The sequence below is a fragment of the Danio rerio genome, chromosome 25 (assembly GCF_049306965.1).
Source record: "Danio rerio strain Tuebingen ecotype United States chromosome 25, GRCz12tu, whole genome shotgun sequence".
Classification (NCBI taxonomy): Eukaryota; Metazoa; Chordata; class Actinopteri; order Cypriniformes; family Danionidae; genus Danio; species Danio rerio.
In genome coordinates, this window is record NC_133200.1 from 14778890 (window position 1) to 14804415 (window position 25526).

Genomic DNA, 25526 nt, shown 5'->3' on the forward strand with positions numbered 1-25526 from the left:
AGACAAACAAGGTAAATAAAAATAATAGCAAATAAAGCAGAAATAAATAACTAACAAAAATCTAACAATCTAATTTTTTTAATGGCATAAGAGACATCTGAAGATCATAAACACAAATCAATAGTAAATCACTTAATGCAAATGAGCAGGCTTTACAGAAATGCAATTCAGCGTTTTCCCGTTTTCATATAAAACTCAAAATATAAGTCTATAATATGACTCCCTCTAGTGGTGATTCTCAAAACTAAATCTATAACATATTATTATAACAATATAATGGAATTTCTTATTTAATACTGTAAAGCTGCTTTAAAACAATCTTCTCTATAAAGGACTATAAAATAAACTCAGACCTGGAACAAAAAAATAGAGTTGGATGAGTGAAGTTTGAAGAAAACACAAAACTCAAGCGCATTTCCAATAGTTTCAAGAAATTTATTTGATATATTGTAGTCTAGTCAACCATCGTAGATGCAATATATCGCAGAAACATGGTTTGCCGCTGACAGAAGCATGCAGTGAAAAGGCTTAAATAAATTACTGCCAACAAACAGAAGAGCTCAACAACCCCGTCAGCCTTTTAATGAAAATAAACTCTTTTATACAATACAAAAAAAAGAGAAATCAAAAAATAAAGGGACGAAGAATAAATAAAAGCTGTTCTGCGTCGCCGGGAGAACACCTTAAATTGTTAAATAATCATTAACGAACACATTTAGTGGAATGTAATGATCGAAAACCTGTTATTGGCTTGGTTTTAAACAACAAAACAAAAATCAAGCGTATTGAATTTAACTTAAGATTGGATACTGTTACAATTCTCGCAAAAATAAAATCTGCCGTTCATTTACTCACTTTCAGGTTAACAAAGATGTTAAACAATAAGAGTAAATAATGTTCAGTTTTGCTTCAAATTATCATCAGAAGCCACGAGTATTCATTTAGTTTTGCCTGTACGTTTGTTTTTACTTTAAAAGTGCTGGAAGATGTTGACTAGAAATTTATGAATCATCGAAAGGCCTCAGTTTTAGGTGTCAGCTAAAATTAGGGATGCACCGATCCCGATACTTGGATCAGATATCAGTTTGATACATGTTTTTAGTTCAATTGGGTCGTCTGTCATATAGAGTAGACTTATAGATCTATTATTTTAAAAGAACATATATTATTTGAGTTTAGCACCAGAACTATAGAAACTGTAATATGCTAAAAAGAAAAAAAAAAAAAAAAGAATTAAAATAAAAAGCAGAGTATTGGGATCGGATCTGTATCAGTCGATACTCAGATTTTTGGTATCGAGATTGGATCGGCTGCATAAAAATGGTATTGGTGCATCCCTAGCTAAAATATTCTTTAATGTTATACTCAAATAAAAATCAAAAGAAAAAAAGTGTCACACATCTTGAATAACCTGAAGGAGAACAAATAAGCAGCAACTTTAATTTTGACTGAATCCTTGACTTTAAATTGAGAAACTTTTAGTGCAGCAAATGCGCTGAAATGTTGCGTCTGAGTTACATACACAAAGCGTATATTACTGAGGAGAAATTATCGAACCGGAAAGCGAAGAAGTTCAATTCTTCATTGCTTGTGCAGACTAGTTGCTTGTAAGCAATTATAGACTTCATACAAATAAAAGAAAAAGATAATTCTCAATCAACGCCGCATCTTCAAATGTTCCCTCATCACTTCTATTAGGAGAACCAAACATCAATTTTGGCTTGATTTGGTGAACACTTAATTCAGAGAATTCCGTTTCTGTTAGATCTTGATGCATCTGATGCAGATCTGTATCTTTACACGATAGTGTTTAGCTTTATCAGGTCAAACTAGAACAAAAGCAGCTTTTTTAAATGAAGGATGTTATAGGAAGTAAGCCCTGAATCTACAGCACGCCTTGATGGAAGTGTGGCGTTTTTTCTTTTTCTTTTTTATTCATTACTGCCGTTCCTGTTTTTCTGCACAAGGTGGCGCCGTTTCACCCTTCTCTCTTGCCGTTTCTATCGGATGGTTCGGGGTGGTGAACTTGTCCGACTCGCTTGGTTATGGGACTGCAAATGCAGTTTCAATCTGAAGAGGGCAGAAACAGAATTCATCATCATTACAGTCGGATATTCAGCTCAATCACTGCTGAACACAAATACCCACACTAACAATTTAGATGTAAAATAATAGTAAAACTGCATAAAATTAATAACTTCTTAAAATAACTATTATAGTAAGACTCAGTTCTTTTTCCATTTATTAAGTTAAATGGTGCTGTTTTAATTAGTTTTTATATAATATATTTACATAAATCTATTAGTGCTGTCACAATTAACACGTTAACGCATGCGATTAATTTGAAAAAATTAACGCGTTAAAAAATTTTACGCAATTAACGCAGTTGCAGTTTTTTTCCTGTTTTTCCTGGCCAGGGGCAGACCGAGCAGTTCCCACTGGGTCGACGTACTTTTTGGGCCGGGCTGATCATCTTCTTATGATCTGATCGGCCCATAAAACACTTAGCAGACTGTCATGTTTTTCTCCCTAAGACTAAGTGATTGACGAGCTGTCACGCTCCTGTGAGCTGTCACGCTCTGAAAGTAAGATGTTTCTTTTCGGGACACAGCGGCCATGTGACAATCTGCAGCCCATTGGTTCTTTTCTTTATTGACATTGGGCTGACCCAATCACAAACTTCCATGTTGGGCTCTGTGTAACGTTGGTGTGTATTTGTCAAAATAGTCGAGAGTCACGCCTGTTTCTTACGCGCAAGAGAGCAGAAGCGTTATAAATATATTTTTTTTATTATATTTATATATATACATACACACACGTGTCTGTGTGATGTATGTAAAATTTGGCCCGGGACAACGGTGTTTTTTTTTTTTTTTTTTTTTTTTGCATCTGGCCCTCGGCCTAACAAGTTTGGACACCCCTGGTTTAAAAGAAATATTTAATTTTAAATTATAATTTAAATTAAAATAATTAAAATGTTCCTAAAATTATAAATAACCTTAATTAATTAAAAAATTAAACTACAACTTGCTGTGTCAATTACAAAGCAGTGATTCCTATATTAACGATAACAATAATTGACTAAAATAATTTAAATTCATTACTACTATTATCAACATCATTTAAACTTGCATTATTACAGTAGTGTTTTATAATTATAATCATTATTGCAATCGGTGAAAACACTGGCCTGTACCTGCGGTCACTGCTTGTCATCCATCTTCAGCTCGAGTCCTCTTGCTTGACTGGTGTGCTTGACTTTAGTCTTCTGTTTGCTGGGAGTCTCTGAGGGTCTTACTCTCTTCCTCTGGGTGTGCGGGACAGAAGTGCTTGCCGTCGGGCTGGAGTTTGGGCTGGAGGATTCAGACAGCGGTGGTGTAGAAGGTGCGGTGATGCTCAGGTGTGGAGGGGATGACGCTTGACCTGCACAAAACATTGAGCAAAAATACTCTCCTGACAACTGTTTGTATAGTAAGAGTAGTAAATATATAACGCTGCATTTACTTTAGGGTGAAATAAGACGTGTATTTTCGAAATAAGCGTGTAAACGTCTAAACATAGTCGTCTTGGATAAAACTAGGCTAAACTTGGGCTGCCAGTAAAAATCTAATAGACATCTAAGAATAACCCAAAACTAGACCAGTCGTCAAATAGGCAGATTGAACAAACATTATGCGTAGTCGTTCATTTCGGTTTAATTGATGATTACCCAGTAAGCATTTTTTTGCTTTTAAAAGACGTCTAATAGACGTCTAAACCTAGGTGTCTTGGCTAAAACAAGGCTAAACTTGGACAGTCAGTGAAAATCTAATAGACGTCTAAAAATAGGGCAAAACTAGACTTCAATGATCAAATCACTACAGTCATGTTGTGTAGATATCAAACCCAGAAATGGCACAAACAAACTACCCTAGATTAACCATTTCGTCACTTATATTAAAAATAAACATTAATTAATCTACTGATCAAACAGCAAAAGAGTGAAGGAAATATTTATTGTGTTGTTAGCTATAATAAAACGAAAGCTAGATTGTTTTAAACTATTGAATAGTTGTCTAACTAATGATGTAATGTGATAAATGTTGAATAAGAGGGTGGAGTGAGAAGATGGTCACGCACTGATGAAGGCATTGTGCCAAAATGTCTGTGTATTGCATCTTCTACGAATGTAAAGTTAAGCTATATAAAGTAATTAAGTGCGAATCATGAACTTCTGAATCAAAGAGCACAAGAAAATATCCATCCATCTATCCATATATCCACATATTTATCAAGCTATTTATCTATCTATCTATCTAGAAAAATGGAGAGGGTTTGTTTGATTAGTTTAACTTTATGCCAGTTTCTATAGCCATTTTCATGATTAGAAAAGGTATACCAGAGACATAGATAATATTAAGGTTTACAACATTTTAATTTTTTACTTTAATTGAAACCAACGCAATCCAACAGAAAATGCTTCATAGTTAAAATACTTTTAAAAATAGAATGTGTGGAAAGATCTACAAGAATTAAAAACTTATCCTGAAGTGATTGATTCTACAACAGGTAAAAACAATCTTATCCCACCGGTTCTAAGTTTTCTTTTCTTTTACCAACAGTAAAGCAAATTTTATGAAGTTTTTATTTTTTTTAATGAATATAGAGCCCATTCTCTTTGCCATTTGTTATTAATGTATGAATGTAATAATTTAACAAATTGTTGGCTTTAGATCTAGAGACAAAGTGACAGATATTTTGTGAGTTTAAAAAACTTGAACACTTTACTATAAGGTTTATTTTAGACATGTCTGCTCTAACATGACACATGTAAAGCCGGTGTATAAAATTATTCAACTTTATCACTGATTTTAAGATAAACAAAGCAGAACCTGTGTGCCCAATAAACAGAACTGAACAAATAATGGCATTGACATATTGTTACACCCATTGTGTAAACAAACACCTCCTGTGTTAATCTTGGAAAACATTTTTTTTTCTAGAGTTTCATCATGAGGCTTTAAAGAGAGATAACTTTAGTATGATGATAGCATTTCTCACCGGTAGAGCTGCTGCTGGCCTGAGAGTCATCTGACATGGGAGGCTCTGCCTCTTCCTGAATAGTAGGAACTGAGGCAAGCAAACCTACAGAGAAATCACAAACAGAGGGGCCTAATGGAAAATGCCAAACGTCATCTTTTGCATACAATTGCAACATATAAACAGAAACAAAAAACAATCATCCATCAATGGTTTGACTACAAAATCATTTGCATACACTGACATTTTCTACATTTAAAAGAATGTAATGCAAATTCTGCAAATGCAATAATTGAAAAACAAATTATCATAAATAACATTAATTTGACCATCATGTGCATGCTTTTTAATGGTTGTGCAAGACTATTTGCAAAGCACTTAATTTGCATTTGTATTTATTTCTATTTTTTGTATTATTATCTTGACTTGCAGTGGTATTTTTGGAAAATGTCATTTGCAAGTCAGCTAGATCCATTTATAAGGCATTTTCGCATTTTAAATTGTGTTCTCTTGGTTAGTTTGGTAGAGACCAAAAAGAAAATAATACATTAAGTCATGGAAGCATTCATATTAACCCTAATACACTGCTTCAACAGAGCAGTATCACAAAGAACTATTTTAACCAAACCTCCAAAGTGCATGTGAAGACAACATTAAATATGAATTTGAATGAGCTGGAATGAACATAACTATCTACATAGCACACTGGGTCCAAAACAAACCACATTACTATAGCTTAAAGTACTTTGGAGAAAAACAAAGCCAAGCAGCTGATGCTTCAATAAGCCCTTAGATTTAGTATCATCAAACTTTTACTTTGAAGCAAAAAGGCTGCAATTCCCACTTTTCTCCATAAGAGGGCAGTAGTCGCACGTGTCATGTTTGGTAGGTTCACGGTTTGTTACTCACTAAGGCCTCTGTAGTGTGAGAGCTGCTGGTAAACTTGCTTCATCCGTTCGATGTTGAGCCGGCTGCTCTCTGCATGGTTGATCATAGGTTTAGGATAGTCCACACCCACAATGCAGTTAGCCGCCTTCTGCACAGATTCTGGAGCATTCCATGGCTCGTAGATGTAGCGGTTAGGATAATCCTTTAACTTTGGGATGTACCTCCTGTAATGAGTAAATACAATTTAACAGGTATCTTAACCACCTGGTCGACCTGTTACCCATAGTCTATCCTTATTATTTTAATTGATCATTACTATTTATCAGATTTGTGTCAGTATATCATTCAACGCAAGAAAATAAAATATTTTCAAGGAGCGCACCTTAAAGAGTTAAGCTATTTGTTAATCACATATGTTAGTAGCCAAAGTGATACATGGAAGAGACATTTGCACAATATTTGCTTTTTAATAACTCTGTATGAATAATTTAAACATTAAAATATGATAAACTCTATATTGAGACTATATTTTATTAAAATTAACTGACAAAATTATTTAAAAATATAGTTTTTGTAAATTTTACCAAGCAAAGTCATTGGTTCTTTTGTTTTGATTTGCAAGCAAAATGTACATCAACAAAACATCAATAAAGGGTGAAAATACAGATTTTCATAGTCCAAACATCAGTTTTTACTTCTCTACATCTGCCTTTTGCTTTTTTTCCCTGGATATCAGAAATTAATTTATCAAATGTGCCCAAAGATTGCTTTGAAGTATATTTAACACACATTTTCTTGTGGTGCCATTTTCTTGCTGCAGATTTGCACCTGAACTCTTGGACTTGCACTCTGAGTCAACCGCACTTCCACTTTAAGTAACGTCATTTACAATAGTCACCTGTGCCCGCTTGCATGAAAGTCCTTCAGTAATTTAACTTAAGAGTGTCCCTGAGGGGTAATAAAAATCCCTGAGGTAGGGCATTTCATTAAGAGCCTTGCAACAAACGTCTTATCTGTCAGCCTTTCTCAAGTGGCTTTTTTTTCTAAGCGTTCACTGTAGTTTCTGGCAGTGTTGCCAGATGTAGCTTACTTTTTCCGGCTTAAAAGCGGTCCAAAACTCACCCAAACGCACAAAATATTAGATGAATATTTTATTTAATTGTAATTTATTTAAATCAGAATTAACCTTGTTACTTTAACCGTCATAATTTTTAACCATACAGCAACCAACACAAGCAGTCACAGAACCACAACATAACAGGATCACACTAAAAAACTGCCCCCCCTCTCACCTACACACTGCACGTATTGTTGTGTAGATTACACGACCAATAGATGTATGTTTTACTTTCAAATAGAGGTATAAATTAGTCCCATTTGGTGTTTTAAATTCTTTTGAACATAATAAGGTGCCGCTTGTCAACCATGCAACGCTTCTATGTTTGTTCTTGCTGCCAATTGTGGAAAAAAATTATTGATAAAAGTGTCAGGATAAACCTCTGTGAATTTAACTCTCCTCTTGCTGGTAAGTCCACACAGTTTGCACTATGCACTGGTCACTACTAACTGAATGAAGTAGGAGCACACGGTTTTGTTTTGTTAAATAAGTTGCATAACGGCCAAATTTTGTCAACCTATCTTATGCAAATCAAATTCTAATTCAAAACCGCTCAATTGGGTGGGAAATACTGGTTTCTGGCAACATACAGCAACGAGTGCAGCAGTTGCTATAGCTCGGTAAACAGATCGTAAAGAACCACGAATGCTTGCCTTCCAACAGCTCTGCAGTACATATCATCTGTGCCGTTTTCTTTCCATTAAGCAAACTGGGCTGGGATCGTGTAGACTTTTGAAGCTGCACTGAAACTGTGATTTCACATGAACGCACTCCTGCGTAGACGTGCCATCAACAATTATTTATCTACCGTCCTGCGAGTCTTTTATCTACAACATTTTATATTTGGGGGAGAATGCTTGCATATTGTTTGTCATTTGCTCATTTAAACGAGCTATAAAGTCTATAATGTTTATTAGTTAGTTGCAATTGTACTTGAAAATTTATAACGGTGGAGGAATATTTTGTGTGAATACTTTGTGAGCAGTCTGTGTGAATGAACTGTAAACTTATTTCCGGTTTATTTGTGTCGATTGCAAGTGACGTGACAGGAGAGTGCAAGTAAATTACGTCACTTGAGAGGAAGCATGGGTGCCTGAGAGTGCAAGCCCAAGAGTGCAAATCTGCAGCCAGACCCTTCTCTAAATTCTAGGCCTCCTATCATTTAACATAAATGCATCTTTTAGCAGGTATAATTATTCAAATTGATCTCACAATTATTTATACCAACTACCATTTAATATTTCACTTTTAAACTTTAATTTCCTACTGCCAAAAATGCTATAAAATATCAATGATTTATAGTATAATGTGCAGCATTTTTTAACTTAGTCAACTGTGAAGCAGTACAAAATATGCTTTACATAATTTCTCTGTATGACATCTTGTGAACCAATTTTGATCCAGCTTGCTATTTTCCAGGTAATCTTCGAACACTGTTTATTTAAAAGGCTTCACAATGTCACAGCGACTCTTTTGATTATGCACAGTGGAAAGATTCAAACCTGACGCCGTTTACATAAACCTTTAAGCAAAATAAATGTTGATTTATAACCCCTGTTAGAGATGTAAGAAGTGCTGTTCTAACACTGGTTTAGTTCAGCTTGCGTACCTGATGTAGTCTCCACTTGGATCCGTCCTGCGGCCGAAGCCAACTGGACAGTAACAGTGGAAGAACTGCTGGAAAAACGCACTGCAGGAAAGCCACATCCAGCTGCCGGCGTTCACACTCCAGTCCGCATCCAACAGCAACTCCTCAAACACCTGGGAGAAAATGTGAAAGAGATTAAGATGAGACACCACAGCCAAAATCTAAACCATAAGACTTTAGGCTTTTTGGCTTTAATTAAAGTACTTATTAACTTTATCAACATTGAAAACCTCTAAATACAATGTTTTTAATAGCACATTATCAATGTTTTTTTATATTAATATAAATACTTGTTCAAAGAATTTGTTATTAACATAATTAAAAGAACATTTTAGAAGTGCTTTTTTCTTTTTTTACCCTTTTCACTTAGTGTCTTGCTTTATGAGACATAAAAAATAAATTAAAAAGGAAGGAAGAGAAAGTATTTACTTTCATTCCACTTTCCCAGCTGATCCACAGGTCTCCTCGAGTGAGGAAACAGGCTACTGCATGTCGGGCCAGGTGATGGATCCAGCCCTCCTGCCTCAGCTGGGTCATAATGGCATCGATCCAAGGGAACCCCGTCCGACCTTCAGCCCACTTTGCCAGTGCCTCGGGGTTGTGATCCCAGGGGATCTGCACGCAGATGGGGTTTCCTTCCATATGGTCAAAGTTAGGGTTATTGGTGCCCGCCGTGTAGAAAAACTCCCGCCACAGCAGCTGACCAAAGAGCGACAAGGGTGGACTGGAGCGCCTCCGTAACTGGTAAAAGTGAATTGCAATTGAGAAAAATGTCATGAAATAATAATTTTTTTACTGAGCTGTAGCCGTTTTACAGTATGCATTCGTTCAGTTTGTAACTAATGGATCATTTTAAATGCCTGATATAAAACTTTTACTTGGGACACTTCAGTTTGCTTGCATTCTGGGTATTTAATTAAAGCTTTTGCAACATTAACTGGACCAACTTATCAATATAAATCAGTTTTGCAAAGAAAATACAGTTTATTAATCCCCAAAAACCATTTAAACTTCAGATATTAGATTAATGTTTTACTGACATCATGAGAAAAATAAACTCAAAACAAGTGTGCAGACTCTTAATGTACATTTATTGTGTTTTCTTGTGGTGTCCATCAAGGCTCGATATTGGACCGTCTATTATTTTTTTAAGTACATCTATTAGCAACTGTTATTATTCAAATCGAACATCCACTTTCATAATTTCTTAAAAATTCACCATTTACTACTAAACCATTATGCTTACACATCACTAGATCACTACCAATGGCAAAGAACAACTTACCTTCATAAATAGATCCCGCAGATTGTAGTAAAACACGCGACATGACAGACAACCGAATCGTAGGTAGGGGCTAAGTCCAGTTGGGCTTGGGAACAGTGACTGACCGGATATTCTAGGCCTCTCAAAATTTGCTACCCAGGCCTGCAACAAAACAACATGATTAAATCAAAGTAAACTCAAAATCAATCTAAGTAAATCAAATTAAAGATTTCCTTAAAAATAAATCAATTGATTTTAGACATGCAGGCAACATTTTATTAGTTAATACTTTAAAAAAATTAAGCAAAGCATTTCTTTTGTCATCAGTCACTATTAAAACGTGCTCCAAAAAGATGCAACTTCATAAACAGTCTCCATGTCTTACCTTCCTATCCAAGTGTTTATTTAATCTTTCCAGGGCTTCAGTCTCACCACCCTTCCATACATGTAAGCTGTCACCCTGAGTCCTAAAACCCAGCTCCTCTAGAGAGGGCACGCCGTAGTGTTCGTCATGATTGTCCGAGATCTGTGTCCGACACCTGGCCATCTGCTCTTGAGTGATGGTCGGCAATGGTTTCCTGGGAAGTTCGAGTCTGTTCACAATGGCTTGAAATCTCTTGAAAGTGAGAGGGGGGCTGTGGTTGTTCATTTCTATTATCCTGAGGAGAAAGCAAATCAAGTCTCAGATTTCACTGTCTATAAAGTAGCTGTTTTCTCTCTCAAGGTTGAACATTATTTAAACTTCATAGCAGGAAAAGTCTTTGTTTTGAACCAGTTTAATATGAACTTTTTGATTGTTGAGTTGTTTTTTGTAGATAAATGATTCTTTAAGAAGTTCAATTACTGGTATTTTATAATGAAAATCATTTATAGTTCTCTCCAAAACATCAAGGATTTCGGCATCAGTGTCAAAATTAAAAGATGTTGGTAGGACTTCATTTTAATGTACAATTCACTTAAACAAAGAATTAACTCAGACTATTAGCTCAAGCTATTAAATAGCTGCTTAATAATAGTAAATAAGGTAGTATTTAGGCTTAGGTGTGTTGAGTAGGTTTAGGAAAGTAGAAGAAAATCATACTTAGAAGTACTTATAATACACCATTAATATAATTTCACAATTATAAGCCGGTAGGTAATAGTGCAAATTGTTACTTAAACTAAAGGGTTTCCAAGATGTTTGTAAGATCATTAGAAGTTTTAGGCCAAAAATTTGACTAGTATCGTCTATAATAAATATTTTGTTTTGGTGTCTCCCAATGCTCAACAACTCTGGGGCCCTCTGTTAGTTAGTTAAAGTGCATTTATTAGCAAGTTTAAATATCAAACTTCATATCCAGCCGGGAAAAATAAGTATTACGTTACTGTTTTTCTCAGAAAACACATTTCTAAAGGTGCTGTTGACTTGAAATGTTTACCAGATGTTGATAGCAACCAAAGAAATCCATATAAAACGATAACAAATCTAATTATTTTACAAATTAAGTTATGTTAAATAAAATGAAACACAGGGAAAAAGTATTGAACACATGAAGACAGGGAGTTGTAGAAAGACAGTGAAAGCCCAGACAGCAGCTGAAATCTCTCAGTAGTTATTCAGCAATCCTCTGCTTATCCTCATTGTAAATGAATATTCACTCCTTCAGTCCAACATCCACATTATCAGGACAGGGTTCATACACATTTTTACTACAAAAATTCAATGACTTTTCCAGGACTTTCACGTCAATTTTCATGACCTAATGTTTCATGTAATGTCTACATGTATGTGGCAAATAATAACTTTTAAATTTATTACAGCAAATCATAAAACACGCAATAGATTCAATTTATTTTTATATCCATGTAAAATAGATGATGACTACACAGCACTAATAATGAGAGCATGTTTTTGGCCAAGAAAAGAAAAGTAAAAACAACTAACCTCCGTTCTAGTATACAGATAACTATCAAATTAATTTTAGATAATCTTAATGGTTTGTCAAACTAGTAACAGTAGGTAAAACTACTTCTGTTATAAAGCCGTGATCACACCGCATTTTTAGCTCCATAGACTTCCATTCATAGGCATGCAAATGCAGCAGAAACGCAAGCACATGCGACAAGTTTCGCATTTCACTGCATTTGAAAGTTCAAGCTTAGTAAATTCTTATTTGCATCAATTACTCACTTTTATTAATGTCTAATCATATTGTTTAACCCCACCCCTTGTCACAGCGCCGTACGACAGAATTTTGTAAGCACAAGCTCTAGTGTGACCGCAGCTTAAGGAAAAAAATATCTGCCAAATCTTCCAAAACCTTGTGGGTTTTTCTGTTTCTTTCAAAAACATCTCCAGGCGTGGAAAACGCCATGTCAAAAATCCATGACTTTTCCAGGTTTTCTATGACCGTATGAACCCTGTCAGGATGACGAAGATGAAACCAGGGTGGACATTTCCGCAGGGAAATGATCCAAAACACTGACAAAAACTCTAAAATGCTTTCAGAGAAAGAAAATCAAGCTTTAGAATGGCACAGCCAATCACCCGACTTAAATCCAATGAAAAATACAAAATAAAGATCAGATTTGATAAACGAGACCACAGAACCATCAAAATTTTTCACACTGTTGAAGTCTGTGAAAAAAACCCACTCACACCTGAGCAAATCATGTGACTTCATTCTCTATTTGAGAGGCGTCTTTAAGCTGCCATCACCAAAAAGCCTTTTATATACTGTATTAAATACATTTGAGTAGTTCAGTACTACACATAACCCATTTTTTAGATTTTTTTTGTTTTATTTTTATGTTTGTATTGTTTTTTTTTTTGTTTTTTTTTAGAAATATTATTGTTCAATACTTATTTCCAGTTGTATAGAAGAAAAACAATTGCCCTGATTGATATTATTACAATCTTGATTAATTGCAGGCCAATTGGCCAATTTTGTTTCAGTGGAAACAAGGTCACTTGGGCCATAATCAATTAACCAGGATAGTTCGCTTGGTTACGTGTTGACAAACACGAAAAACATTTACCCACATTCTCCAAATGAAAGTACATATGTCCATGACTGACTATGATCTGTCTCAGTGTCTCCTCTAAGAGCGCAACAAGAGTCTTAACACATTAACAGCCTGTCCCTTATTTATAGTTGATCTTATACAACTGTCTATATCCGTCAGGGGTGGAGTCTCCGCCATTGGCCGGTTTTCTGGAATCAGGGGGCACCCGCGTGCTCACTAGGAAAAGCCTGACGCTCAGCTCGCACATGTTTGCAGTGGTGACTTGCATGCTGAGCTATTTCACCCTCCCTCCCACAGCACATGTTTTACAGTGTGACTGCCAGGGCTGCCTTTTGCCGATAGATGGCAACAGCGAGTCTCATTTCGTCTGACTGTCCTAAAGACGTCACAGGCACACCAGCACATGCATTTACACACGCTTATCTGCATGCAGGATCGTTCTCTTCTCTTCTGAATGAGACGCTGCATCTGGGTGTATAACCAACATCAATCCCATTTATGTAACCTACGCAAAAGGCCGCTTGTTTTACATTACACACATCAGGAGTAGTGGTCTCTGCATGATGATCTCAAAAGAGAGCCATTCTGTTTGGTAATATACTCAGGAAAGGCATATAAACACAAGAGCAGCTCAGGGTCACGATAGTGCACAGTTCATCGTTATGTCACATTATGCTAAAAGTGCTGGCAAAGTTTATTGAGGAATCTAGTCAATGATTATTGGATGACGTGCAAAAACAACCCCTGTAGCACAGTAGTTTAGATTTATACTTGTATTAATGAGAGTGAGAATCCTGTCAGTGGGACATTCTCATTGAAATTTATATTATGACAAATAAACCAAATTTAAGTTTCTTTGTGTTTAAATTTTATTCACACTTTATGTTTAAACAGTTGTAGAAACAATTTACCTTAAATATCTTAAATATAACATGGCTTTTCAAATTTATAGTAGTTTGTCATTTAAAAAAACTGACTCTGAAATCGAATGATTTGTTGGTGTTGAATTTATAGTATAATATTCAGCCATCATTGCAAACATTAATTATATTTACATTTAGAAGTATACAATTAATAGTACATATAAGACAATAGCTGTCATTGCAATAAAAAGTCAACTACAACTTCACGAAAAGCTGTGAATTTATACTTTATGAATAACCAGAAAGGTGATAAAGTATATTTTAATTAAAATTATTTTTTAAACATTTTAACATCAGACTTTTTTTTAAAGCAATAAGAAAATAAACTGAAATTAACAAAGAACTTTGTCTGGCAGTCTATACTTAATGGATGTTCTCTTGTTGTGTTCTCTAAGGTTTCATTTTGGGCCCCTCAATTATTTAACTTAAAAGTAAGGCTTGATCGGCAAAGAGAAAAATCGGCATTGATATTTATTGACCGAAAACCATTGTCTATCAATAATAAAAAAAAAAGATTAGGTATTTTACTTTCTCCATAAACTGAGAGAAAACGCTTGATGGTCGCCTAGTCACGAGAGACGCCAGGGGAGCGTGAGTGCAAAGCTCATGATCAAGGAACCCACACACTTGCACTTGCCACTTCAGGTCAGAATAACAACACATGCGAAAATGAGTGCCGTTTAGCAGCAGTGAGAAGATCCGAGATTGAAAACATAAAAAAAAAAAAAAAAAAAAGGATATAAGGATGTCGCCAGAACGGCTTTTTTGTTTGTTTTATTGTGCATCCCAGCCACTCACTTCCCATCTGAAAGAGCTTTTAGTATAAGGGGTAATATGGTCATTCAACTTCACAATTTGTAATGTTGCAGAATGTATTTGAATAATGATGGTTTGTTCCTTTACTTGAAAGCTCAAATTTGATTTTGATAACTTGTTTTGTGTACAGAGTTTGAAGTTTCCTGTATCATTATTCACACCTAGCAGATATTGATCTACCCTAAAATTTGCTTTGATTGTTCAGTAGTTACCCATTATTGTTGCACACACGTTGTAACTTTTTTTTATCAAGTTTAAGAGTCTCTTTAACACTTGTTTATTTTATTATGAAGAGACCAGCTATTTAGTTTAAATAATTTTGCTTTTGACAATTAACATTATTTGCTTTAGTAATGTTGGGAAATGAAAATAAAGGGGTTTAAAAAAAATCTGAATATTCTTAAAATGTATTGTTAAAAAATATTCAAAAATTATCGATATCGAATGATATGAAACATCAAATTGTGATAATTGTTTTTACAATATCGCCGAGCCCTACTTAAAAGTATATTTTAACAAGTATAATTATTTGAATTTAACAATGTTTTAAAAACAAAAATTTTAATGGAATAAACAGCCAATTTTGATACTATGGAATCAATTATTATATTAAAAGAAAACAAAAGGTATGGATTTAAACAATTATCATATGAACTTCCTGACTGAAAGTTTAAAATAACATTTAAAATAGAAGCAAAAAACTCAATGCATGTAGTCAGATAGGCGCATGAAAAATAACCAAAACATGCAATTTAAAAATTACATAATATCTTTTAATAACGACCTTAATAGTTAATGAACTTTAGATCCAATAACACTTACATAACGGTTCATTTTTACCGGGTTAAAATGGCATGAAAATACTTGATACAAGGTCACATGTAGGTGGCATGATAAAGCCATTGCCACACTCAATCAACTCACAAGTAAACATTTTCTATTACTGCAGCTGAATAAATATGAAGCCCTGTGCCACATAACAAGGTTTATCTCAGTGCTGTTCAATGAGAGCACTCCATTTGCTACACTTGGGCTACATTGTGATATTTGGAGGATGGTGTAAAAAAAAGGTATTTCAAAAGATTGCAGCATTTTACCTCACCCTCATCTAGTCTTAAAGAACAATATGTATTGTTTAATTAAGCTGAATCAGATAACTTTAAGAACAGTATTTCACATATAATTTTAAACACAGAAGTCAGTGCCAAATGATTCAATATGCAATCCCAATGATACAGCTGTATTCCCCTGAAGGAAAGGTTCGATCCTCCAAACGACTTTAAGTAGCATAATAAATCAACATATTGGAATGACTTGAAGGATAATGTGAGACTGAAGTAGTAATAACTGCTGAAAATATAGGTTTGGTATCACAATAATAAATACATTGTAATTCTTTTAAGAATATTTCACAAATCTAACATTTCAGTTTTATTAATTATAAAAGCAGCTCAATGGAGTATTAAAGACTGATGTAAATCCTTCTGATCACAGAGCTTTAAACAGTGGTGTATTATTAAAATAAAATCTTTTAAAATACACTTGAGTGCTTGCCACAAGTAAAACAAGCTAATAAAAATATCACTATAAAATATTAATACACTCTCAAGTCAAAAGTGGACACACTTGAATGACTTTTAAAATTCAGACATTTTATAGACAAATACATATTACACCTATGACCAAAGTTTATTGGATTTGTGAGTTTACGAGAGTCATTTTTTTAATGAGCAGTATGTGCGAGCGCAGTCCATCACTCACCTATCTGGATTGTAGAGTGTGTGAGTGTTTCGTACCACGGTTTCCACACCGTATTCCTGTGCCATTTTAATAATGGCAGCATCTCTTTCCTTCCCATAAGGCTCAGAGTCATATTCAAACGTGAGACGTGTGACATTCCATTCCTGAAATAAAGGGAGAGATCAGATATGTTTAATACAAATAATCAAACTAACAATCATGGTATAGTATTTTTAACCCTTACTTCTAAAACCCTAGTATACTTAGCTTTAAATTAAATAAAACCTAATTTCCAGCATTTCAACAACAACATTTAGATAAAAAGGTTTAAGATCATAAAAAAAAATAATGTGCTGAAGTGTACTCAAAACATTAGTTGAGGCTTGTAGCATTTATTTAACACTTTTTCTTGTGGAGTTCACCAAGGCTCAATTTTAGGCTCCTCTGTTATTTAACAAAAATGGTTTTATGATTATAAAATATTGTTTCTTTTTACCTATAAAGCTTAAAACAATCTATAGCTCCTGTATATCTAACCAACCTTCCTGTCTCGCTACGTTCCAACCCGGTCATTAAGATCTCAAAACTGCAGGTAGTACCAAGAATAGTTGAGTCTACTAAAGGAGGTCAAGCCTTCTCATTTATGGCTCCTCAACTCTGAGGCTGACACACTCTCACAGTTCAAACTTAGATAAAAAGACCTATCTTTTTAGTAAAGTGAATGTGCTCCACACAATGTTTTGGCTTGACAAACCACCTGTAAACGCATACTACTGGCTTAATGCACATGACATTTTGTTGGAAACTCTCATATTCTTTACATGTTTGTCTCTCTGTTTGTTTATAGAACGACTATTTTCATTTATGGCACTTTATTTTTACATCCCGTGTTTAAATACACTATGAACAGCAGCTACACTAATAATTTTCTTTATTCTCTAATTCTTCCTGGGGATACTCATCCCGAGGCCTCTAGAACTTATGCAGCGCCATTGATGCGGTCTATGACCTGTGAAGAAATGATAAGCTGAGCTATCCTGAGCTGATACTGCAGTCTTGGAGGAGCAGAGATTGCGAGACTGATTCCTGAAAGACCACAGTGACCGACGAGTCTTCACATTGATCTCGTGGGCCAGGCTGATCATCTGCTGATGACCTATTCACACCCTCAGCTTCTCCATGATGGACGTCCACTGTCCTCCAGCCTCCGGCACCTAGACTGCAGCTCCGCACAGGAAGTTTGGCCAGAGAAGAAATGGTCTTGCCCAACTGAGCCTGGCCGGTGAATTTTGTTCCTCGTCACAGTCGCCACTGGCTTGCTTGGTTTGGAGCTTCTCATTGATAGATTTACTCAACAGGGATTGGACTTTCAGCAGTGAAATTTAGACTACACTCAACTGAATAAAACTGAACTTAAATTTTGAAAACTGAACTGACAAAGTTTAAATTTACTAGAACTTTTATGTTAAGCTGCTGACACAATCTACATTGTAAGAGCACTACAGAAATTAAAATGAATTGAATTAAACTTCTTAAGCTAATTCCGAGATTTTCTCTCATGAGACTGTTGAATTTTTCTCAATTCAGCAAAAAATAAATAAATAAATAAAATAAAATAAATAAATAAAATAAATAAAGGAAAAAAAGCCTAGACTGAAAATTGCACGACTAGGTCACAATTCTAAGCAAATAAACAAAGTAATAACAGAGTGACAAACTCCATTGTTTTACATCTGGGGGAGTCAATACCAAACCAAATTAAAAGTGTGTGAACCTGAAATTTCAATAAATAGATGTACTTCCTATTTAAGAAAATACTGAGTAGGGGCCAGGACTTTCTTTTTGCATATCATTCTCTCAAAACAAACTGAAGGTAAGAGCGGTGTAGTTAAGAATATTGTAGCTGTAGCTGTCAAACTGATGTCAGAGCCGTCAAATTGACGTCAAACATAAAAGCAAATGGTCAGACTTTGATTGAAGATTACCAAAACAAACAAAAAGGAAAATTCTGCAGACTAGCTTGCATTTTTCACCTAAAGAACAACAATGTGCACTAACAAAATAAACATTTCAAAAACAGCATTTAGATCAAAGGGTTAAAGAGTGCTTTCACACCTGTAAATCAATTGTTTTGCTTCCAAAACAGGGATTAATTAATTATTACAATGCTCATTTTTGTTCTTGGTGCAGTTCGCTTTCACACAGCAAAGTTTCTAAATGGACTTTAAATGACATCCTCAGACATAATCACCAAATATAAATCAGAGGGGTTAGACTTTGTCATACATGTCAACAAATGTCAACATGTCAACAAATACAAAAATCAACAATACAAAATCTATTCAATCTATTGAATCAATCAATCTATTTAAAAAAACATAGGCTATAGGCACGATAGGCTTATACATTATAGGCTTAAATTATAGAGAGAAATAACAGATGAACTGAGTCTGGACTCAGATCATGAAGACAATTTGGATCTTTCAAGGTGCCAATGCAGAAATGAACAAAACAATAGGCCAAGATTAAAATATAGAAAAGTTATCAGATGGTAATTTCGGTCAACTTTCTTAACAGATAAACAGTCCTCAGTAATATTTCACCATGCTTTTTCTATCGCATTTGACAAAGCCAACATTTACTGGAATGACATCCCACCCTACTCATAATTCTCTCTTCATATTGCCGAAAATATGGCTATTAGCCTAAATAACCATAAAACACTGTGATATAGCCTGCTTTGGTGGATCATTTTGCTTTCTCACTACAATCAATCTGCTCCAGAGTTCATTTTAATCAAACATTCGTTAGGACCAATTAATTTGGCATAAATATTATTGCAACTGCAGGTTTCACATACGCCAAACAAACCACCAACTGGGCAACTGAGACAAGTTATGAAACAAACGCCTAAGTGTGAGGATAATGAGAAAAATTACTGCGCTGAAGTGTACGCATAACTTAGGTTAGCAGCATATATTCAACACATATTGTTGTGGAGTCCACCAAGGCTCGGTTTTGATAAAAAAAATAAATGTAATAAATTAAATAATAGAGGGGTATTATTTAACAACAAAAAACGTTTTTCCAGCACAATTCAGAGGGTTTCATTTTTACTTCAACTGGACTTTGATGAGCATTTGAGTGAGGGGAATATAGTCCGTCTAATTTCAAGTTAATTTTTTTTCTGTTGATAACAACATACAATAATAAATTGTGTAAATTACTTTTAAAAACTACTGTAAAACACTAGCAAAGCAAACAACCTATAGTTTGGGCTTAAGCTTGTAAGAAAGCTGTAAATAAAATGGGTTGCATTAAAAAAAGTAAAAACCAAGTTCTCAGAAGACTTGGTTCTTGGTTAGGCAGACTGATTCCATGACTTTGTTCCCCTGTCACCATTGCTGCTGCTACATTACTTTCCATCTTTGAACCATCTGTGAAGATTGGTATGTGCTGAGAATATTGAGTTCTGATATCCAGGTATTGTTGTTTGTACATATTGGGATGAGTAACTCCTTTCTTCTGCTGTCCTAGCTTGCACACATACGAGTATATAATTAGCATTTTATTACTAAAAAGACTGAAAAGGAGAGTCTTTCATTGCAAAATCCTTTCATAACTTGGAGCAGATATGGAGCTGTCTAAGAGAAGTGTACTGTAGCTAACACTGTGACTTCTTGGTTACACAAGCACACTATAAAGGGTTCATGTGCTGGTGCTTTCACCCTCATGCATAAACAGCACCATTAACCACCTGCCAAAGGGATCGTTCAGCTCACTTGCCAATGTCTGACTGGCACACTGGCATGCTAAAAAGAGAAGCCTGCTTCAGCAGCATGAAAATGAGATCTTTCATAACAAACTACCTTAGGATGCTGAAGCAAACCAAACAGCCTTACAGGTATCAAATGCTTATTTAAAATGAAGTTACTAGAAGTTTTTATCTAAATGAAAAATGATGGGATGTGGTGACGTTTATAGCTGAAATTATAGAATATATGATGGGTAAAGATTCTCATGCTCCTGAATTTGGTTTAATATATACACAGTGATTAGGGCTGCACAATATTTCGCTTGAGCATTGACATTGCAATGTGTGTCTCCTCAATAGTCACATAGCAGTATTAGATAATTTATTAAAAATCAAATGATAATAGCATTATAAAATATTATTATTTTGAAATTATTTATACAATGATGACCATATTATTTTACAATTGATTGTTTAATTTCTGTACTCAAATACTGTTAGACTACCGTTAGAAACTATAAAGCACTGTTTATTTAATTTAACTTTTATCTTTAATCTGTTGTATTTACATACAGTATGCTTGTAATTTATTATAATTTATGCAAACACACTGCATAGAAAAGATTTGATCATCCCAATCTAAGTGAATGAAACCTTTTCAAATGGCTGTTTAAACAATCTGGTGAAATTATATTCATATCACAAGAAATTAAACAGAAATTATCGCAATGTCAGATTTTCCCAATATTGTGCAGCCCTTAACAGCGATATTATTATTTTTTTTATATTTTAAATGACTTCCTAATTAATTATATTTTAAAGTAAAAGCAATATTTAATGTACAGCATTGATATTTCTTAACATTAGCTGATCACGAAAGTTCATGAAATGTTTTTTGGCACTTAAAAAAAGACATTGTCTTTTACAGACATACCTGGATAATAAATGTTATAGGAAACATTTAGTACAACACAAAAAAAACAACAAAAAAACCCATTCGGCCATGAATTTCCATTTCTTTTAACAATTATTTTCAGGATAAACTGGGAATTGCACTCAGGTCATTGTGAGCACCATGGTGCTATATGTCAGCGCACTAAACCATTGGGTTATTGGCTCCAATAATTTCAATTACTTTTTTTAGTCGTTTGTGTGATTATTTTTAATACTGGGTATATGCAGAAATCCAAAAGGTAATTTCAATAAATAAATTAAGTTAAATAAATCAATGAAGCACAACCATGCAACAGAACTCAGATAAGTTTGGAAGAAACAAAGCTTGAAAGAATAAATTATGCTGTTGTTTTCAGCGACATGTTTCAGCCACTGTTTTAGCTCATCTTTCTCCAACCAGGGGTAAGCAAACTTACATTTTCCCATTTTGCTGTCTGTTTCGCTCTATGGTTTCGCTACATGTGGAGAGCATCACATGACCTTTCCGCATTTGTCGCAAAATACGTGACAAAACCCGGACGGAGGAGCTTGGTCGGACGCGCCCAGGCCAGAACTAATTATGTGGATCGAGCACACCATTGTTAATATTAGGAGAAAAATAAATATATTTATGCTTTTATTGGAGTCAAACACTTTGGACAACGCTTGAACAAAATTTAAGATCTCGTAAAATGTGATTAAGACTTTTAAATACCTTTAAAAGGACTTAATTTTCTCAGCATTGATTTATCAACTTTTAACTTTAAGACCCCGCAGACTCCCCATTAATAATTTTAGAAACAAATTAGCTGTTGACAACAAATGAATATTGCATTTCTGAATGTATTTTGCTTGTTTATTTTTATTTATTGTATTTGTGTGGTTGTGTGTAAGCCTCTGTGTGAAGACAATTATGTTAGTTAGACAAAGGTTTTTAGAATTAAATTGAAATATTTTACATATAAAAAACTGAATATTAACTAAAAGAGCTTATTCCACTTATAAGGCTGCACATTGTATAATTTCAGCATCGATATCGCAATGTGCGCAATTACAATGGTCATATCACAAAGATATGCGACTCCAGTCTGAATAATAGTTGACCAGGAGCCTCATCATTGTATTTTATTACTGTATGTATATGGAATTTATGATTTATGCAAAAACATCTCTTACTTAAAATTTGTCTTGTTTCTAGTCCAAATATCTACATGTCAAAGTGAAAACAAGATTTTTTCCGCTAGCCCACTGGCAGATCATTTCTGTAAAACTAGCAAAAAAAAACCAAAACTCTTAATTTTCACTTATTTCTTCTGATGGTAAAATTAAAACAATATTTTACTTGATCTAAGATTTATTTTCTTGATATTTGGATTGGAAACAAGACAAAAAATAAGAAAAGCATATTTATTTGCATTGTAAATATTTAATTTCCGTGCCTGAATACTGTTAAGACTCCCCAGAAAACCGTCAAATAGAGCTATTCTTGTGAAACTGTGTTCATATTGCAATATTTATCACAGAAAAACTAAATATCGCAATATCAAAGTTACCATTTCGTGCAGCCTTACTCCCTTCTATGACTAAAATGTTTATTCATTACCATTCTCCATGACATTAAATTTGAACACTTACAGTAAACGTTCTGAATATACAGAATGGAAACTATGTGAACATTCCAAAACTTCCAACAATAAAGTATTTTGTGATAATAAAAGAGAGGTAATAGTGTCTTGTTTTAGCCCAAAACAAGCAAGTTAAGCTGTGATATTCATCTGACACATTACATCCTTCCATTTTGTTGCATACCAAACAGACAACGCTGCAAAATAAACCTTATTATGGTGAAACAATTGCCTAAATCTTTACTTTGCTGTTGGACCAGATTCGAACACACACTGCCCTGCATACTAACTAGACTGTGTTTATTATGAAGTCATAGCAACTACCTAATGTTTGCTAAACTAATTAGCAAGCGGCTGATATTTGGCAATCAGTTTAAGCTTTTAAATCAGTGCTGCTGCCAAAAACAATGTATTGTAACATTAGAACTAAATGACAAACTTAAACTATTATTGAATTTCTACTAAAACAAATGAAGTTCAATAAGTAACTTAATGGTGAATATATTGAAATATCTTATTTTAAATCGACTAACTGCAGTCAACAGTTACCAAATGCCCTGATATCTCAGGTATGTATTACGCACCAGTATGTCCACCTCAGGCCTGGTGGACGTTTTCCATGTTACAAGTTTTAGACACAAATGTTTAGAAATGAAAAGCCAAAAGAGAAACAAAAAGATACAAGACAAATGTCCAGAGACGAAAACAGACCTTGAAGAGTCTAGGGAAGACATCTGTTGGCTGTCCGCGCACCACAAAAAGTCTCGAATTCAGTTTTCTCAAACTTGTGTCCAAATCCTCCAAAGATTCCAGTAAAAATCTGTGGAGAGAAATGGAAAAATATGATTTGAGCCAAACCTTTTGTTTCAAGATACCTTGACATTACAGTCTTTTTCAGTCCGAGAAAACAAGAATGATTTCTCACTAATGCTGTTCATTTTATTTTTCAGGCATAATCAGAAAATTATATATATATTTTAATGAACAAATAGTTGTACTTTAGGGCCTCATCATCAACAAATGGCTCGTTTTTAAAAATATATAATCAAGTTCTCCTAACATATTACTTAAAAAGCTTTAATTTGATTACATTTTTAAAAAATTGCTTTGATTAGTAACTGATGTTTTTGGACCAATATTTTTAGGGTGAATGAATAGTTTGCACTCATTTAAGCCATTAGTAAAACACAATGGTCAATTAAGATTATTATTTAACATAGCTGGTTAGAAATAATATAAAAAATAATACTTATCACCTATCAAAGCGTAAAAGAGAAACAAATTAAGGCCTAGATACTTTAGGGAACCTATTTGTCGTCTTGTTTTCTTACTTCAAAAGACCTCAATGTTTTTAAAGGAGTATAACAAGTATTACTTTAAGTTTGCCTGTATGTATTTTGACTATCAAAGTGGCAGAATCCACTGACTTGCATTTTACAAATCACGAAGGACCACAGCTTAAGCTAAACAAATCTTTACAATTTTACTTCAGAAAGTCACCTACATCTTTGATTGCCTTGTGGATGAGTAAACATACAGCAAATGTTATTTGCGGGTGAACTCGTTCTTCGAGGACAGCAGAAAGTCACAAATCTTATTCAATGGCTTTAAAAGACGAGACATTGGAATGAATCATAAACTTACGAAAGCTAACAAACATATTTTAACTAAACTAGATATTGAGTAACGTTATTGTCTTATTAATCATGCACAATGTTTATAATAATTATAATAATAATTATTATTATTACAACATAAGAAAAATGGGCACATAAACAAAATAATCAAAATATTTGACAACGTTTTGACAGATTTCACAATACATTATGTCTGGTTTGTTCATTCAAACACCGCATCCCTCCCTCGGCATGTCTGCTAAGACACAACACGTGAAAATACAATCGCTCCGTCACGTGACTCGAGCTTTTGCATACGAAAACAACATTTTACACACACTTTACATCAGTTTCAGTCTATAAAGATTTAGAGTTCATCGAGAAAACACTCAATGACGCAGTAACGAAATTGGTAATTTTAGCCGTTATATAAAACCGAAGTGGGCGTGAGCAAAACGACTAGCCTGTTATCATTAGCCTCCATTTGCTCTCATGGCACCGCCACGGAATTACACAATTCACGCAAATAAACATTAGTTTATCAATCGGTGTTTAAAAAAGGAAATAACATTTTAAATAGTTCAATCATTGGTGTTTAAGTTGAGTAACAAAGTTTGTTAAACTAACTTAGTCAAAACATCAACCAGGGCCGCACGCAAGCGTGTTAAGTTTTTTTATGTATATATAATAAATACGTCATTTACCACTTAAATCCGACATTCACACGAACATATTACGGTAAAATTACATTTCAGACTTACATATCAGACATAAGGCCAAAACAGCAGCGTTTGTGCAAAAGAGCTGCGCAGTTAACCGCTAACGTTACCATTTCCAATAATCACTAAAACACCAAAACAACATATCCTAATTTTCAACATAACCACAACACGCCAAAAAATAAGTGAAACCCACCTCCATCGGTTGACTCCCACGTTAGCCGAGCCTGCAAACCACGGGTCCAAAATATAAACACACCGTACAGTATCCGCGCCATTTAGAGCTTCCTGCAAAGCCGGATTATCATGAAGCCGCAGCCCTTTGCGAAACCAATGCACCGAATTCACCACCATAATAGCGCTTTATTCCATCGTAAAAGTTCCAAGGAAATCCAGAAGAGTAAACAATTCGCGATTTCAGCCGTCCTGCACGCACATTGTGGTTCAGTGTAGAGTTT

The 25526-nt window shown here is 34.4% G+C and overlaps 1 protein-coding gene across 2 annotated transcripts; it reads right to left on the minus strand.

Annotated features, from left to right (window-relative positions):
- Positions 1 to 414: 414 nt before the first annotated feature.
- cry2 (cryptochrome circadian regulator 2) lies at positions 415 to 25526 on the minus strand. 2 transcript variants are annotated; one of them, NM_131786.2, is given in 11 exon segments: positions 1928 to 2070; positions 3197 to 3423; positions 5041 to 5124; positions 5929 to 6131; positions 8634 to 8785; positions 9102 to 9413; positions 9958 to 10098; positions 10322 to 10595; positions 16443 to 16585; positions 23445 to 23553; positions 25265 to 25526. In NM_131786.2, coding segments are annotated over 10 exon segments (1797 nt in total). In that variant the 5' UTR covers positions 25423 to 25526; the 3' UTR covers positions 1928 to 2070; positions 3197 to 3202.